General features: G+C 49.2%; 1 protein-coding gene across 1 annotated transcript in view; it reads right to left on the reverse strand.

The window, feature by feature from the left end:
* Nucleotides 1–16,321, reverse strand: part of LOC145359286 (1-phosphatidylinositol 4,5-bisphosphate phosphodiesterase delta-3-like) — a 132,725-nt gene extending 116,404 nt beyond the window's left edge. The window contains exon 1 of the mRNA XM_080213834.1: nt 16,135–16,321. Coding sequence (XP_080069960.1) covers nt 16,135–16,222 — 88 coding nt within the window. The 5' untranslated portion in view covers nt 16,223–16,321. The remainder of the gene's footprint in view (nt 1–16,134) is intronic.
* Nucleotides 16,322–19,148: the final 2,827 nt, after the last annotated feature.

Consider the following 19,148-nt stretch of genomic DNA (forward strand, 5'->3'; position numbering starts at 1 on the left):
GTGCAAAAATAGTGCCAGATTCCTAGGACGCTGCCTGATATCAGATAATGAAAGCTCAGACCCAACAGGACCCTTCAGTCTGAACAGCCAAGGAAACTGCCACAATCTCTGCGCTCCTCCAATCCCAGCCTCGTCCACAGCCACAGTTTTCATTCGCAACCACACTTTCAACTGGAGTTCCCTCTCCAGGTCTCCACCCTCCTCCAAGAGCCTTGTTAAACTGACCAAAGTTATTGGTCACCTGCCCTATTTCCTTATGTGACTCAGTGTCTAACTTGATTTGATAAAACTCCTGTGAAGCGCCTTGGGACACTTTGCTATGCTGAAGGCACTATATAAATGCTGGCTGCTGTGTTAAAAAAAAATCAAGGGCAAAGTTTCACAAGGGCGGCACAGTAGCACAGTGGTTAGCACTGCTGCTTCACGGGTCCTGGGTTCGATTCGCGGCTCAGGTCACTGTCTGTGTGGAGTTTGCACATTCTCCTCGTGTCTGCGTGGGTTTCCTCCGGGTGCTCTGGTTTCCTCCCACAGTCCAAAGATGTGCGGGTTAGGTTGATTGGCCATGCTAAAATGGTCCCTTAGTGTCCTGGGATGTATGTGTAGGTTAGAGGGATTAGCGGGGAAATGTGTAGGGATATAGGGGTAGGGCCTGGGTGGGATTGTGGTGGGTGCAGACGCGATGGGCCGAAGGGCCTCTTTCTGCACTGTAGCATCCTATGTTCTATGACAGCGGAACAGGTGATAGCAGGCAGTCCCATTTCTCAGGATTTCAGCATCCTGGATGCAAAACGCAGGTTCCGGCAGACCCACTACATGAAGAATCTTCAAAACTAACCATGTTCATGTCCCCAGTGGGCAGATTTTTTTTTGTATGTCTCATGGGATCTCCATTGACAGTGAGGTCTTACAGTGGCCAACTCTTTTGCAGGGCCAATCCTGCAAGCTGATCGCTGGCATCCTAGTTTGGGTCGTGTGCTATGCCAGAGCACGATGCATCTCTTCATCTCATCCTCAACAGAATCAAGGCCATATAGCTGAAGCTTAACCTGCAAAACGCAGATCCAGGGTCAACCAGATTCCCAATGTGGATCACTTACTCACAGCCGATAGTGTAAAGCCCGATCCAGATAAGACAATGGCTCTATGACAGATGGCCAAGCGCTGCCCTGGGATGATGAATTATCTTTTTAATTTCATCCTGCGTTACAGTGAGATCACTGGATACTGAATGGTGTTGGCAGAACACCATACAGCGTCCTTCACCAGACTTACACAATTCAATTCCTACCTCCCAGATTGCTTGGATCCATTGCTGTTTGCCTACCACCACAACAGATCCATAGCAAGTGCCATCTCCCTGACCCTGCACTCAACCCTGGAACACCTAGATAACAAAGACACCTATGTCAGACTCCTATTTATTGGCTACAGCTCCATCTTCAACACCATTATTCCTACAAAACTCATCTCCAAACTCTGTGGCCTGGGCCTCTGTTCCTCCCTCTGTGACTGGATCCTGAACTTCCTAACTCACAGACCACAATCAGTAAGGATAGGCAACAACACCTCCTCCACGATCATCCTCAACACCAGTGCCCCACAAGGCTGTGTTCTCAGCCCCCTTCTATACTCCTTATACACCTATGACCGTGTGGTCAAATTCCCCTCCAATTCGATTTTCAAGTTTGCTGATGACACCATCGTAGTGGGTCGGATCTCAAACAATGACAAGACAGAGTACAGGAATGAGATAGAGAATCTGGTGAACTGGTGCAACAACAATAATCTCTCCCTCAATGTCAACAAAACGAAGGAAATTGTCATCGACTTCAGGAATTGTAGTGGAGAATATGCCCCTGTCTACATCAACAGGGAAGAAATAGAAATGGTTGAGAGCTTCAGGTTTTCAGGTGTCCAGATCACTAACAATTGGTCCTGATCCCCCCATGCCAATACTATACTTAAGAAAGCCCACCAACGCCTCTACTTTCTCAGAAGACTAAGGAAATTTGGAATGTCAGCTATGACTTTCTCCAACTTTTACAGATGCCCCATAGAAAGCATTCTTTCTGGTTGTATGACAGCTTGGTATGGGCTCCTGCTCTGCCCAAGACCACAAGGAACTACAAAATGTCGTGAATGTAGCCCAATCCATCATGCAAACCAGCCTCCCATCCGTTGACTCTGTCTACACTTCCCACTGCCTCGGCAAAGCAGCCAGCATAATTAAGGACCCCACACATCCCGGACCTTCTCCCTTCTGCCTCCTTCCTTAGGGAAAAAGATACAAAAGTCTGAGATCACGTACCAACTGACTCAAGAACAGCTTCTTCCCTGCTGCCATCAGACTTTAGAATGGACCTACCTTGCATTAAGTTGATCTTTCCCTACACCCTAGCTATGACTGTAACATCACATTCTGCACTCTCTTGTTTCCTTCTCTATGAACAGTATGCTTTGTCTGTGTAGCGCGCAAGAAACAATAGTTTTCACTATCTAGTGATACATGTGACAATAATAAATCAAATCAAATCAAATCATATGGACACTCACCGCCTCAGCGCTGCTACAATACTTTGACCTTCAAGCACATGTAGTCATATCAGCAAACGCCTCCCAGCACAGATTGGCACATCCAGAATGACGGACCAATAGCCTCTGCATTAAGCGCCCTCGCTGACACCGAGACTCGTTCTGTACAGATTGAAAAGGAATTCCTCGCTCTAGTCTTCACCTCTCAGAAAATTCATTTTTCGTCGTCCTGCAACTGTTGAAACTGATCACCAGCCACTCAGAACCATCCAAGAAAAGCCTCTCCACACAGCGTCCGTGCGATTGCAATGCTTGATGCTCAAACTACAGCACTACAATCTCAGCATCATCAATAAACGTGGTAAGGAGCAGTATGTGGCTGATACCCGTTCCAAGGTCTTCTTACCCAATACAGAGCAGGCAGATCGTAAGGGAGAGACAGATAGCACAACAATAGAGGCACTGACCTCTGGCAGAATCCAGGAACCCAGACAATGCCTGACAAGCTGATATCACCCACAGACAACAGCCCAACATCACCATGAGGGGCTGTCAGAGTCCTGAAGGCAGTTTCCCCACAAACTCCGCATTTTCTTCACCATCGGAGATGTACAGGATGGACTGATGCTGCGTGCACCAGCTGTAACAGCTTAATCCGTGTTTCACTATATGTGAATAGTTATGTATTGTTATCCTGTTGAATATGTCTGGTATATAAGAGTTCTTAACGCAGTTACTGTTATATCTAGGTACCACTGGTTGTCCCAATTTAGTAAGAAGTCTCACAACACCAGGTTAAAGTCCAACAGGTTTATTTGGTAGCCACAAGCCACTAACTTTCGGAGCGCTCGCTGCCCCTTCGTCAGGTGAGTGATGTTGTGAGACTTCTTACTGTGTTTACCCCCAGTCCAACGCCGGCATCTCCACGTCAAGTCCCAATTTAAACAGGAAAGAGGGAGATCGAGTGGTCACATGATGATGTGATGATAAAGCTACTAAAAGGGTCATATGATGTGAGCACGAGCGTTCTTCCCAGACAGTGGGCAGCGTACAAGCACGGAGTCACTGCTCAGCTTGTAAATAAAGTATTATTCGTTACAACTCCTTGTTGTCAGTGTTTGGGAACCCAGCCCTCCTATACCTGGGAACAGGGAATTCTCCTCCTATCCCCACACACCAGCCACACAGATCCGTCTGACAGCGGGGTACACAGTAAATCAGTCCCTTTTGAACCGTTGGGTCCAAAATACCTCTTGCCTCATTTTCTAATCTTTACATGTTCACAGGTCTGTAAGTAAGGATTTTTTAAACACACGCATTTACCTTCTGCAGTCAGTCTGAGCCTGGGTTCACTTAACACAGCGTCAGGCTGTCTCAGTACAGAGTACGTATCTCAGTAGGAAACAAAATCTTTATATAGTCACCAGAATATTTCATTGCACAAAACTCAGTGACTATCTCACTCACAGATACACTGAGAAGTGAGGTCAGTGAAAGCGATTACTGTGTCAGATGAACATTCAATTCCACACTACAGAGTTTGTACCTCTCAAATCTGGGGTACACAGTTCCTGTCCCCCCCCGGGGTACACAGCCTCGAATAAGTCTCGCACCCCCGCCGGAGTATACCAGTTCATATCAGCCCCTAACCCTCAGAGTAGATAGCTGGTAACAGTCTCTACCCAACACCCCCCCCTGCCCCCCGAGTACACAGCTAGTAACAGTCCCTACCCCCCAGGGTACGCAGCTAGTATCAGTCCCTAGTCCCAGGAGTACACAGCTAGTAACTGTCCCTAACCACCCACGGTACATAGCTGGTAACAGTCCCTAATCCCTGGGGTACACAGCTAGTAATAGTCCCTACCCTCCAGGGTACACAGCTAGTAACAGTCCCTACCCCCTGGGGTATACAGCTAGTATCAGTCCCTACCCCCTGGGATATACAGCTAGTATCAGTCCCTACCCCCAAAGTACACAACTAGTAACAGTCCCTAACCCACTGGGGTACATAGCTGGTAACAGTCCCTAAACCCAGGGTGCACAACTAGTTTCAGTCCCTACTCCCCGGGCTAAGCAGCTAGTGTTAGCCACCCCCAACCCCCCCTCCCCATCCCTGGGGTACACAGCAAGTATTAGTCCCTAACCCCCCCTCCCCCACCCCACGGATACACTGTCACATACCTGTCCCAAGCTCTGGGATACACACCCTTGAATAAGCCCACGCTCCATGGGGTACACTGCCGTGTACCATTCCCTACCCGCTTCAGTACACTGCACTGCACCAGCCCTGACTCCTTGGAGTACACAGTCTCGTATTTGTTCTACCTCTCGGCAGACAGCCACGCACCAGTCCCTAACCCCTGGAGTACGCTGTATCATAAGAGTTCCGACACTGTGAGGTACACTGCCCCGAACCACCCCCACCCTCACTATAACCTCCCCCACTCCGCCCCGGGATACATTGCCCTATAGCAGTCCCTGCTTGCTGGGATACCCATACCAACCCTGGGGTACACAGCTAGAATGCTCTGTGACTGGGGCACATTTTGGGCTGCTTTACATTCTGGGCCTCTGCCAAACTCTGGCAGTTTTGAGATTTAGCACAGTCGATTGAAGTCATTTCCTCCCAGTCTCCTGGCCGGGCTGAGAACTAGCTCCTATTACTCACTGACCATGACTGACCGCTCCCACTCTGCTAAAATGAAGTTAATGATCTGTTGGCGCGGAGGTTTTATTTTGGAATTACAACAGGCAGTCTTCTATCAGCCCTGCTCCATGCTGCGCAACGTCCCACAGTCAGGCCCAAGATGAACTGTGAGCTGCCCCATGCCAACTCACACACACTTTAATAAACACAATTTACTGTCAGTGACAAACTCCAGTAAACAAGCGCCTGGCTTAAACTCCCTCTCCCCAGTGCAGTGAGTTTAGAGCCAGGGACTGTGCTGACCAGCCTGGAGCATAATATACACTGAGGGGAAATCTGTCACAGTTCCTGCAATTTGACCCATTACTGGACAGCGATTAAAGGGTCGTGAATCAACAGAGAGTTCCAAATACATAAGAAATAGGAGCAGGAGTGGGCCATCTAGCCCTTTGAGCCTGCCCCGCCATTCAATAAGATCATGGCTGATCTGAAGTGGATCAGTTCCACTTTCCCGCTTTCTCCCCATAACCCTTAATCCCCTTGTCTATCAGAAACGTTATCACTATTATCAGTTCCTCCTAACACAGTGTGTGAGAGAGAGAGAGTTGACGGGGCAGGAGGTTGCTGTTTTTTGATTCTCATGTTTCCCACACAAAGCTTGCTTTCATGACTCTGATGATCCTGGGGTGAGGGAGCTGCAGTTTAGGGCTGAGCCCCCCCCCTCTGGGGTCTGTCTCTAGTGACCAGCCACGCAGTTTGACTGAGTGTAAGGTTTGTTTGGAGCTTGCTGGCACGCACCATCCACAGTACCAGGTGTGAGTGAGGAGCACTCCAAAGATGTTTATAGATTAAACAGCGTTCCAACTCTGAGCACCAGACACCAAACCACAAGTATCTGCACTGGGCTCAAGTTGCCAAGACTAGCTCTGTCAGGCTCATTCTGGCTCTGCCTATTGCTCCAGGCCAACTGGAGTCAGTGTCCCATATAATGCAGAGTCTCTGTTTTGGTATCTCAATCAACAAAGCATGGGGCAGGAGGAGGGCAGGGGGGGGGGCAGGAGGAGGGCAGGGAGGGCAGGGGGAAGGAGAGGCGAGGTGCAGATGGTTTTGGGGAGTGGTGGGAGAACATTTCGGCCTCTTCCATTAGGAGCTCTGCATCCTTCCCACATTTTAGCTGGATTTTATTGTATGCCCTGTTGCCCAACGTGACTCTCCCACCCAGAGGCCAGCCAGTGGGCAAATTATCGCCGTGGGTCTCTGCCACCATTCGTAAATACCACGGCTGATCTACATCAACAAGTGAGGAACACAGAATGTGACAAAGCTTGTGTGCAAAACAACATACAAGTGCTAACTTGGGATTTTGAGGCCTGCAGGAATCTCTCTTATAAGCTCTCCTTAAATTATAATTTAGACTAGCTGTCAGATTCTGACTCAGAGATTTAAAACTGCAAGCTCGTTCAGGAGCCTCATTAACAAAAACTTCCCAGCAGTGATAGCGATCTGTCAAGCAATAAAAAGTAATTAGTTATCACCATTGTGGGAAACTAACGCAGTTACAACGTGTGTGTGTGTGTGTGTGTGTGTGTGTGTGTGTGTGAGCCATTAGCTCTCTATAAAAGTGGACAGGCTTTGCTGGGGAGGTGGAGGGGGGCACAGAGTGTGATGAGGCCTGGGTGTAATACAAGTATAACTTGGGGATTTGGTGCCAGGGGTTAGGAGGTTCTGCTTTTTATATCTGATCTGTTTTTCAGCCTTCAGAAACTGGTGAACGTTCAAGGTTTTAGTTAGGCAAGTAGGTATCATCCAATCCCTACAGGGCAGAAGGAGGCCATTTGGCCCATCAAGTCTGCACCGACCGCAATCCCACCCAGGTCCTATTCCCCCTACTCCACATAGTTCCCCTGCTAATCCTTCTAACACCAGGGTCAATTTAGCATGGCCAATTAACCTAACCTGCACATCTTTGGAGTGTGGGAGGAAACTGGAGCACCCGGAGGAAACCCACGCAAACACGGGGAGAATGTGTGAACTCCACACAAACAGTGACCCGAGCCGGGAATCGAACCCGGGTCCCTGGCGCTGTGGGGCAGCAGTGCTAACCACTGTGCCACCATAGGTGGCACTTAAAACTCTTCAGGTACCGAACCAGTCCATGAGAAAAATGCCACAAGATCAGGACAATATTCAGGCTTGGGCTAACAAGTGGCAAGTAACATTCATGCCACACAAGTGCCAGGCAATAACCATCTCCAACGAGGGAGAATCTGACCATCATCCCTTGACATTTAATTCACCGAATTCGTAACTATCAACATCCTGGGGATGGCCTCGCCCAGAATCCAGGCCCCGCCCAGAATCCAGGCCCCGCCCAGAATCCAGGCCTCGCCCAGAATCCAGGCCCCCTCCCAGAATCCAGACCCTGCCCAGAATCCAGGCCCCCTCCCAGAATCCAGGCCCCCTCCCAGAATCCAGACCCCTGCCCAGAATCCAGGCCCCCGCCCAGAATCCAGGCCCCCGCCCAGAATCCAGGCCCCGCCCAGAATCCAGGCCCCGCCCAGAATCCAAACCCCGCCCAGAATCCAAACCCCCGCCCAGAATCCAGACCCCGCCCAGAATCCAGGCCCCGCCCAGAATCCAGGCCCCCTCCCAGAATCCAGGCCCTGCCCAAAATCCAGGCCCCCTCCCAGAATCCAGGCCCTGCCCAGAATCCAGGCCCCCTCCCAGTATCCAGACCCTGCCCAGAATCCAGGCCCCCGCCCAGAATCCAGGCCCCCGCCCAGAATCCAGGCCCCCTCCCAGAATCCAGGCCCCCTCCCAGTATCCAGGCCCCCTCCCAGTATCCAGACCCTGCCCAGAATCCAGGCCCCCGCCCAGAATCCAGACCCCACCCAAAATCCAGACCCCGCCCAAAATCCAGACCCCTCCCAGAATCCAGACCCTGCCCAAAATCCAGGCCCCCTCCCAGAATCCAGACCCTGCCCAAAATCCAGGCCCCCTCCCAGAATCCAGACCCTGCCCAAAATCCAGGCCCCCTCCCAGAATCCAGACCCTGCCCAAAATCCAGGCCCCCTCCCAGAATCCAGACCCCGCCCAGAATCCAGGCCCCGCCCAGAATCCAGACCCTGCCCAGAATCCAGACCCCGCCCAGAATCCAGGCCCCGCCCAGAATCCAGGCAGTTCAGTTCAAGGCTTTTTTATTCTCTTTTACTGAACTATTCCTGTACACCCGCCATCACAGCATTACGTCTTCCTCGACCAATCAGAAACCAACTCATTGGGTATTATCCGATTGGATAATTTCAGTCAAATAGCCATTTTGTCCTATTTCCTTTATCAACAAAATCAGAGGGAACTCCACAACACAGAGTTTCAAGAAGTTTGTAAGTAACATCAAATCTATCTGCCCTCCCTTGAATGTAAGATCATCAGGCTGACCTCTGTTTGTCTCTCTCTCTGGAGCCACTGCCTGACCTGCTGAATATTTCCAGCAAATAAGAAATCAAATTGAATCAATTTTATGATAGAATTGTTTTGAAGTCAGTGATTTCAATCCTCATGTTTCTCACAGCGGTGTGCAGATTGATTTTTAATTGCTGGGGAGTGGAGGCCACTCCCAGCGGGCTGGCAGTCTAGGTGCAGCTGTATAGAACGTTGGTTAGGCCACATTTGGAGTCCTGCCTCCAGTTCTGGTCGCCACACTACCAGAAGGACGTGGAGGCTTTGGAGAGAGTGCAGAGGAGGTTTACCAGGATGTTGCCTGGTACGGACGGTCTTGGCTATGAGGAGAGACTGGGTAGACTGGGGTTGTTCTCCCTGGAAAGACGGAGAATGAGGGGAGACCTAATAGAGGTGTACAAAATTATGAAGGGTATAGATAGGGTGAACAGTGGGAAGCTTTTTGCCGGGTCAGATCACGAGGAGTCACGGGCTCAAGGTGAGAGGGGCGAGGTTTAACTCCGATATCAGAGGGACTTATATTTTTACACAGAGGGGGTGGCGGGGGCCTGGAATGCACTGCCAAGTAGGGTGGTGGAGGCAGACACACTGGCATCGTTTCAGACTTATCTGGATAGTCACATGAGCAGACTGGGAATGGAGGGATAGAAACGAATGGTCTAGTTGGACCAATGAGCGGCACAGGCTTGGAGGGCCGAAGGGCCTGTTTCCTGTGCTGTACTGTTCTTTGTTTACCTGCTGATGGCCTGGTGCAAGACCTGGGGAGATGAGAGAGCCAGGAAGCGGAATTGTCCACCAGCTTCCCACCATCGTCGCAAACGACCTTCAGAGCTGAGATTTGTGACGTTCCTTTTGCTCTCATTGTGGGCGCTTTCACTCAGCATTCCCAATAGACAAAGCATTCATTATACTTCAAACCCTCACTAACTTGTTTAGGCCTCAACGTCTGGCCATTGAGGTCAGCATTGCATAACCCCACAAACTGCCCGCAGCATGGGGTAACAGAGGGGAAGGTCTCATACGTTCGATGGTCCTTCAGAATCCAAAAGGTCAGGAAATTCCTCAGAGTCCCTCTTGCTCTGGGAGTGCCAGGGAAATTCCTGGCCACTGACAAGGGTGCCCAAGAGGAGGGTTGATGGCTATTCCGGCTGATGCTTAATTCAGATCTCCCTTCACAACGCTCCTATTCTCCCAGACTCTTTCCTTATCTAGACATTGTTCTGACAATTTAGCTTTTATCATCACTCGCGGTAGTGTATGTTCACCAAATTCACCAACCAGCAACGTCAAGTGATCAGGTGGAACGTTCAACACAATCTAGACCAACACTGCAGCGTGATCTGAGAGATAGCTGCATTCTTGAAAGCACCCTCTGTCAGATTAAACACTGCTGCCTCACAGTGCCAGGGACCCAGATCGATTCCTGGCTTGGGTGACTATCTGTGCGGAGTTTGCACATTCTCCCCGTGTCTGCGTGGGTTTCCTCCGGGCGCTCCACTTTCATCCCACAGTCTGAAAGACGTGCTGATCTGTTGCATTGACCCTGCTAAATTGTCCCTCAGTGTACCTGGCAGAGTGGGGCGACAAGGGGATTTTCACAGTAACTTCATTGCAGTGTTAATGTAAGCCTACTTGTGATGCAAATAAATACACTTAAACTCTCAACTGGACAGCAAATATCTCACACCTAAAAACAGCTGTGTTAAATCAACTCCACGTTTCCGAGAATATAACAAGAATTGTACGTAAAGTGTTTCACTGCTTTTACATTGCACTGGGATATTCAGGGAAAGAACCAGAGAAGGAAATTTTTAAAGTTTGCCGTTTCCACTCTTTTCCAGCAACAGACTTCACAAAGTGCCCTACACCAAATGTAGGGCAGTGTAAAGTTGGAAATACAGCGGCTAATTCATCCTCAGCAAATTCCAACATGTTGATTAAGGGATAAAAATACATTTATTATAAATACCAGGGATATCTCTCCTGCTCCTCTTCAAATAGTTCCCTGGGATCTTTTACATTGAACTGAACAAATGGGGCCTCAGCTTAATGCTCATCCACAAGATAGCACCTCCAACATGTCACACCCCCCCCCCAGTACTGCACTGGAGTACTTGGTTTTTATACTTAGCCCTGGAGGGGGACTTGACCCAGAAACCTTGCAATTTAGAGGCAAGTCTGAACCAACTAAGCGACAGCTGGCATGACTTTATACTTTCATTCCAGTCCAATATTAGGCCAGAATTAACTAAACAACACAAGTATCACGACTGATAGAACAGTGATTGCTTAATGCTGCTCACTCTGCTATGTATGAGGAACTGGAGCTTTGCAAGGGCTGGAACAATGCTTGGTAGTTACCTAATGAGCTACTAGGCTCCAAGGATGGGCAGGTAAGGGGGTGGAGTAGGTGAATTGACTCCAAGGTGACAATGTGACCATGGGAGCATGAATGGTGAGAAGGCCAAAGCTGTCACATACTCAATAACCTGAATAACTGTGTCAGCCCTACCCTGAGGGCTGTGAGAGAAAGAGGGACATCATTTAAACATAATTCTCTGCGGGAGCATCCTGCAATAAATATAGAATTGCACAGAATGTAACAGCACCCAAAAAAAGGTCTGAACTGGTCTGTGCCAGAATTTAAGTTCCATACTTGCCTTCTCCCACCTTTCTCCAATCAGTTTAACTTTAACATTCTCTAATCCGTTCTCCTTGATGTATTTATCCAGCTTTCTCTTCACAATCCCAGTGTTAGTCCCCTCAACCACTCCACGTATGATTGAATTTATTAATAACTGAATTCTGTTTATTGCCCTGATTTCAGGTGCTCCCACACTCAATGGCTGGGACTTTACGGCCTCATTCGACCCGAGACTGGAAAATCCCACCCGCGGTCAACGGACCTTCCCAACGTCCGCCCCTCGCCCATTCTGATTCCCGTTGCAGGTGAGGCGGTAGGATTCCAGCCATTGTATCTGTCCTACCAAACCTTTCCAGAACTTTCCAAACCTTTGTCAGATCAGTCCTTCTCTTTTCTGAATATAGATCCCTCACCTGCTCAGCCTCGTTGTATCCGCTCGGTTCCAGCAAATTCCTTGTGGACATTTTTGCAGCTTCTTTACTAATCCCATTTTGTTTCCGTAATGTGCAAATCAGGTCTGTGCAGGGTAACCCCAAGAGTGATCTATGATGCTGGTTGACAAGATCTGCTCATCTGTTGATGACTTGTCAGCCTGGATCTTGGGAATGCCATTCTCACCAGGAGCTGGGATTATCCACACGGTGATCCAGATAATCCTGGAAGCCAGTGTTCCAATGGGCAGGGTTCTCCTATCTATGGAATCACTGGAGAACACCCTGGTGCTCCAATTTTTCTATTTGTTTATAGAAAGTGTGCGCCGCTGGCTAGACCAGCATTTATTGCCCATCCTGAGTTGCCCTTGAGAAGGTGGCGGTGAGCTGCCACCTTCAAATGCTGCAGCGTAGATACATCCACAGTGCTGTGAGACAGGGAATTCCAGGATTTTGGCCCAGTGACGGTGATGGAACGGCGATATATTTCCAAGTCAGGCCGGTGGGTGACTTGGAGGGGAACCTGGAGGTGGTGGTGTTCCCAGGTATTGAATTTACATTGGATTTACAGGCCCTTGTCTTACACGATAGCGGTTGTGGGTTTGGAAAGAACCGGAAAATCCCACCCGAGGTCAACGGACCTTCCGCCCCTCGCCTGTTCTGATTCCCGTTGCAGGCGAGGCAGTAGAATTCCAGCCATCGTGTCCGTCCTATCAAATCTTTCCAGAACTTTCCAAACCTCTATCAGATCAGTCCTTCTCTTTTCTGAATATAGATCCCTCACCTGTTCAGCCTTGGTGAGTTGCTGCAGTGCATCTTGTAGATGGTACACACTGCCGCTACAGCGGTGGAGGGAGTGAATGTTAGAGGATAGGGTAGCAATCAAGTGGACTAGTTTGTCTTGGATGGTGTCGAGCTTCTTAAGTGTTGTTGGAGGTGCCCCATCCAGGCAAGTGGGGAGTATTCCTGATTTGCGCCTTGTAGATGGCAGACAGGCTTTGGGAAGTCAGGAGGTGAGTTACTCAGTATCGCCACAATATGTACCTGGCTGATATGTATTTGAAGTTTTGAGCTGACCAAATTCCAGCACTTGTGGTTCACAAGTTGGATTTTTCTGTGTGAGGCGTCTATTCAGTGAATAGAAACTACACAAAGACAGAGACAATCCCATCAGGTAAACTCTGCCGTCTTTATGAATTTGATCTTGGGCTATGAGCAAGGTTGGCATTCATCAGCCATCCCTAACTGCCCCAACGGAGATGGCGAGACTTCAGCTTTGGAGAGGTTTGGTGCAGCTGACTACTGGCTTGTTCAGCTGCTTTTGGAGGCAAGTTGTCAGTCAGCCACAGGTTGGAAGGGAGTGGAGTCACAGAGCGAGCAGGCCAGGTAAGGGAGTTTCCATCATCAACCTCCAAGAATTCACAGTTTTCTAATTTCAATAATATATTCCGAAATGTTTCACTGGAATATAATCAGGGATGACATTGACACCAAATCTCATTGAAATATATTAGTGAAGGATTCGGTTAGAGTTTGGGAGTCATAAGGGGGCTACGTGAACCATCGAATGCCTGATCATGTTAGCTCTTGAGACAGCCATCCAGTCAGTCCCACTCTCCAGTCTATATGATTCATTCAAATGGTCAGGCACAGCAAGGGTAGCACAGTGGTTAGCACTGCTGCCTCACAGCTCCAGGGACCTGGGTTCGATTCCCGCTTGGGTCACTGTGTGTGTGGAATTTGCACATTCTTCCCTGTGGGTTTGCTCTGGGTGCCCCACAGTCCAAAGATGTGCAGGTTAGGTTGATTGGCCATGCTAAATTGCTGTCCCAGGATGTCTATGTTAGAGGGATTAGCAGGGTAAATAGCAAGGGGGATTGAATAAAAAAGTAGGGAGGTCTTGTTGCGGCTGTATAGGGCATTGGTGAGGCCGCAGCTGGAGTACTGTGTGCAGTTTTGGTCACCGTACTTACGCAAGGATATTTTGGCCTTGGAGGGAGTGCAGAGGAGGTTTACTAGGCTGATACCGGAGTTGAGGGGGTTGAGCTATGAGGAGAGGCTGAATAAACTAGGCTTGTACTCGTTAGAGTTTAGAAGAATGAGGGGAGATCTCATTGAGACATATAAGATGATGAACGGGATGGATAGGATTGAGGTGGAGAGACTCTTCCCGCTCAGAAAGGACAGTAGGACTAGGGGGCACAGCCTCAAGATAAAGGGAGTTTAGAACGGAGTTGAGGAGGAACTTCTTCACTCAAAGGGTGGTGAATCTCTGGAATTCTCTGCCCGTTGAAGTGGTGGAGGCTGCCTCGCTAAATATTTTTAAGACGTGGGTTGATGGGTTTTTGATAAGAGAGGGGATTAAGGGTTATGGGGAGAGGGCAGGAATGTGGAACTGAGCCACGACAGATCAGCCATGATCTTATTGAATGGCGGGGCAGGCTCGAAGGGCTAGATGGCCTACTCCTGCTCCTATTTCTTATGTTCTTATGTAAATATGTAGGGTTTGAGGGATAGGGCTTGGGTGTGATTGTTGTTGGTGCAGACTCGAATGGCCTCCTTCGGCACTGTAGGGATTCTATAATTCCTTTTAATATCACTGACTGTTTCTTCTCCCACCATCCTCATGGACAGCAGGTTACAGGTCATTACCACTCACTGTGCAAAAGTGTTCTTCCTCATTAACACAGCCTGCGTGCACACAACCTGGATCTTACCCAGAATTGCATATCTGTATATCCTATTCCTCGTACCATCAGACAGTTTAATCTTTGTTTACTCTATCCAACACTCATGATCTTGTACATTTCGATCAAATCTCCCCTGAGCCTCCTTTGCTCCAAGGCAAACAATCCCAGTTTCTCCAACTGCAGCTCAATGCTAAAATCCCTTGTGCCAGGAACCATTCTGGGAAATCTCCCTCTGTACCCACACAAAGACCCTCACATCCTTCCTAAAGGGTGGTGACCAGAAAGGGACACAGTAGTCCCTTGGGGGTCTAACCAGAGCTTTCACTGTCCATAGTGGGTGGGGATGTCCCCATTGGTATCAAATAACTGGCCACCTAGACAGATCTCCCCGAATGCATTATTGTGAACTGTCCATTGCTGTGTGCTGCGTATTATCAAAGCCCCCCCCACACCGACACACACACACACACACACACACACACACACAGCACCCCCATACACAGCCATAACACACACATACACACAAACACAGAGCCCCCCCAAACACACATACACAGAGCCACACACACACACACAGATCCCCCAAACACAAAGCTCCCCCAAACACACATACACAGAGCCACACACACACACACAGATCCCCCAAACACAAAGCTCCCCCAAACACACATACACAGAGCCACACACACACACAAAGATCCCCCAAACATAAAGCTCCCCCAAACACACACACACACACACACACACAGAGCCACACACACACTCAGACACAGATCCCCCAAACACACAAAGCCCCCCCAAACACACACACACAGATCCCCCAAACACACAAAGACCCCCATACACACACACATACACACACACAGATCCCCCAAACACAGAGCCCCCCCCAAACACACACACACAGAGCCACACACACACAAAGATCCCCCAAACATAAAGCTCCCCCAAACACACACACACACAGAGCCACACACACACTCAGACACAGATCCCCCAAACACACAAAGCCCCCCCAAACACACACACACACAGATCCCCCAAACACACACACACAGCCACACACACACTCAGACACAGATCCCCCAAACACACAAAGCCCCCCCAAACACACACACACAGATCCCCCAAACACACAAAGCCCCCCCAAACACACACACACAGATCCCCCAAACACAGAGCCCTCCCAAACACACACAGAGCCACACACACACACAGATCCCCCAGACATACTGAGCCTCTCCCCAACCCCCCACACACTTACACAAAGAGCACCCCGCCCCCCCCCCCCCCACACACACACACACACACAGTGGGATTCTGTCTGTCCCACCCAGTCCCAGAAATATTCCACACAACTGTGAAAATCCAGCCTCCCTGAACAGAGAGAGAACGGGGGTAAACACCTGAGTAAAAATCCCAAAGGCGAGTGGCGTTTGCGACCAAATAAACCTATTGGACTTTAACCTTGTGTGGTGAGATTTCTTACAGAGAGAGAACTCCCCGAGTCAGACTCCAGATTCCCCAGCCGAGGGGAATGTTTTGAGCAATGCCTCTAAGCTGAAAATTCCTTATTTAGTCAGAGTTCAGTCTGCAGCAAGGGGACCTCCACAATCAGTGCTCCAGGCAGTGCCCATTAACCCCTGCCCACTCCCCCCCTGCCAGAATGGCCACATTCCTAATAACAATGCCCACTCTGCCACCACCCCGCCCCCCGCCTTTGCTCCTTACCAACTTTCTTGAAGGCTTTCAGGGCGAGTTTCTTGTGATCTGTCTCCGACTCTGGGAGCTGGGAAGTCCTGGACTTGATGCCGATCATTGTGTCCCTGCTGTGCGCCTCTCTGGGATTGCTGAGAGCGGCTCGCCTCTGGCTGCCTGGACTGCACTGCCTTCAGCCTCTGCCTTCAGCCTCTGGCTGCCCCCCACCCCCCTGCTCTCGGTGCCCGCAGCTGCAATCTGTCCCCCCCCTTTTGAGCCGCTGCTCTGAGCCCCCACGCCCGGCTCAGCATCCAGCTGCCACCCGCCGTCCTTTCCCCACTGTCTCCTCCCCTGCAAATGTGCCGCCTGCCTCCTGCTCAGCAGCAGCTTCTTGTCACACTGCCTTTCCTTTAGATCCAGCTCATGTGACTTGCAGCCTCTATATAAGGGAAAGCTCGCCCTCACATCGGGACAAATTGGAAAGAAAATATATTCTGGATGTAACCAGGTCACTGTTGAGAGAAGAGCAATTTTAAGCTGGGAGCTTGGTATTACATCAATGGGCAACTAGCCCATTCCTGTAATCCTATCCTCAGGACCCTGTGCAGCCCATTCCTGTAATCCTGTCCTCAGGATCCCGTGAGACCATTCCTGTAATCCTGTCCTGTCCTCAGGACCCCGTGCTGCCCATTCCTGTAATCCTGTCCTGTCCTCAGGATCCTGAGAGCCCATTCCTGAAATCCTATCTTGTCCTCACGATCCTGAGAGCCCATTCCTGTAATCCTGTCTTGTCCTCAGGACCCTGAGCGGCCCATTCCTGTAATCCTGTCCTGTCCTCAGGATCCTGAGAGCCCATTCCTGTAATCCTGTCTTGTCCTCAGGACCCTGTGCGGCCCATTCCTGTAATCCTGTCCTGTCCTCAGGATCCTGAGAGCCCATTCCTGTAATCCTGTCCTGTTCTCAGGACCCTGTGAGACCATTCCTGAAATCCTGCCCTGTCCTCAGAATGCACAGTGCCCCATCTGTGAAGATTCTTACTGTGACGGGAGTCCTCACAGTGCAGTCGCTGGTCCGTAGGGAATGGTGGGATAGAAAACTGATATTTTCTACATTTCACATTTGCTGGGGTGTTTCGGGACGGTATTAATACTGTCAGTCACCATCAACTGGTGCATTCTCCGTGGCAACATCTCTATCAATCAGAGTCCACTTGCCAACCAATCAGCACTCTCTTCTCATCCAGTATCAAGTTGTTGTTGCCCCTGATGTTGGTATTTTTATGCCAGTCCTGATGAATGCAAGACAAAAAACTTTGACAAAATGTCTGTCTTCAGCAATACACAGGTTAATGTTTGTTGGAGTTTCCTGGGAATGGGTTAATGTTTTGGGGGTTTTTTTGGGAATGGGTTAACGTTTTGGGGTTTTTTTTGGAGATGGGTTAATAGTGGTGAGGTTTTACTTGCTGGAGGTCTCTGGGGATGGGTTAACGTTTTGGGGTTTTTCCAGGAATGGGTTAATATTGGTTGGGTTTTTACTTGCTGGAGGTCTCTGGGAATGGGTTATATTTTGGGTTTTTTTCTGGGAATGGGTTAATATTGGTTGGGTTTTTACTTGCTGGAGGTCTCTGGGAATGGATTATATTTCAAATCTCAAAGCTTTGGTAAAGGCAAAGCTCTTGTCAGGATTCAGTTCAGTCAGTGTTAGAAAAGTGGGAGAAAAATAGAGAATCCTAGGAATCTGAGGGGTGGCACAGTGGTCAACACTGCTGCCTCATAGCACCAGGGACCCAGGTTCAATTCCAGCCCTGGGTCACTGTTTGTGTGGGGTTTGCACATTCTCCCTGTGTCTGCCTGGGTTTCCTATGGGTGCTCCGGTTTCCTCCCACAGGCCAAAGATGTGCGGGTTAGGTGGATTGGCCATGCTAAATTGCTCCTTAGTGTCAGGGGATTAGCAAGGTAAATTTATGGGGTTACAGGATTAAGGCCTGGGTGGGATTGTGGCCGGTGCAGACTCGATGGGTCGAACAGCCTCCTTCTGCACTGTAGAGATTCTATTCCATTAATATGTAAATAGGAAATGACTTTGTCCTGTGCTGTCCATTTCGGGTGCTGATGAAGTGGATGATGTGTGTAGCGTTACATGGAGTCATCCCCATGGTTTGTGTCTCTGCTTCTCTGTAATTCAGAGAAATTTACAATAACCCCACCCCCCCCCACAAAGAAATTCACCCTTTAGTGCCAATGATGCATTTCAGCCAACGTGATCCAAATCTATTAGTAAATAACCTAAATCCAATTATGGATATTACTGGATTTATCACTCAGACTGCTCAGAATCCTCTTCCGGATTCTGCATTCCAAATCAAGTTAGCTCAGCCATTTCTCATTTCTAACACTTCCGAGTCAGACGGTTGTGAGTTCAAATCCCACTCTAGGACTGGGGCACAAAACTCCAGGCTGACCCTTCACTGCTGACTGGGGTCCATCAATCAGACAAGTCATAAACTTCCGCATCAACCCTCTCAGGTAGATCCCATGGGAGGCTCGAGATTCCTGAGTCATTTGGACCATTCCTGGGGCTGGAAGCATCTATTCATACAAACATAGAAACTAGAAGTAGGAATAGGCCTTTTAGTTCTACGAACCTGTTCATTTTGATCATGGCTGATCATCAAATTCAATATCCCGATCTTGTCTTTTCCCCCATATCCTTTGATCCCTTTTAACCCCAAGAACTGTATCTAAATTCTTCTTGAAATCACGTTACGTTTTGGCCTCAACTACTTTCCATGGTAGTGAATTCCACACATTCACCACTCTCTGGGTGAAGACATTTCTCCTCGCCTCAGTTCTAATTTAAAAGGAATCCCTGTTCAAAAGGGATGTGTTGAATGTGTATAAACACATTAGGAGGGGAGAGGTAAACCATGGAAAGAGTGGGACCCATTAGAGACTAAGGGGGCAATCTGTGTGTGAAGCCACAGGATATTAGAAAGATGTTAAATTAATATTTCTCATGGGTCTTCACTCAGGAAATGGGTACAGAGT

Source organism: Carcharhinus amblyrhynchos, chromosome 27 (assembly GCF_965287045.1).
Source record: "Carcharhinus amblyrhynchos chromosome 27, sCarAmb.v2.hapA, whole genome shotgun sequence".
Lineage (NCBI taxonomy): Eukaryota > Metazoa > Chordata > Chondrichthyes > Carcharhiniformes > Carcharhinidae > Carcharhinus > Carcharhinus amblyrhynchos.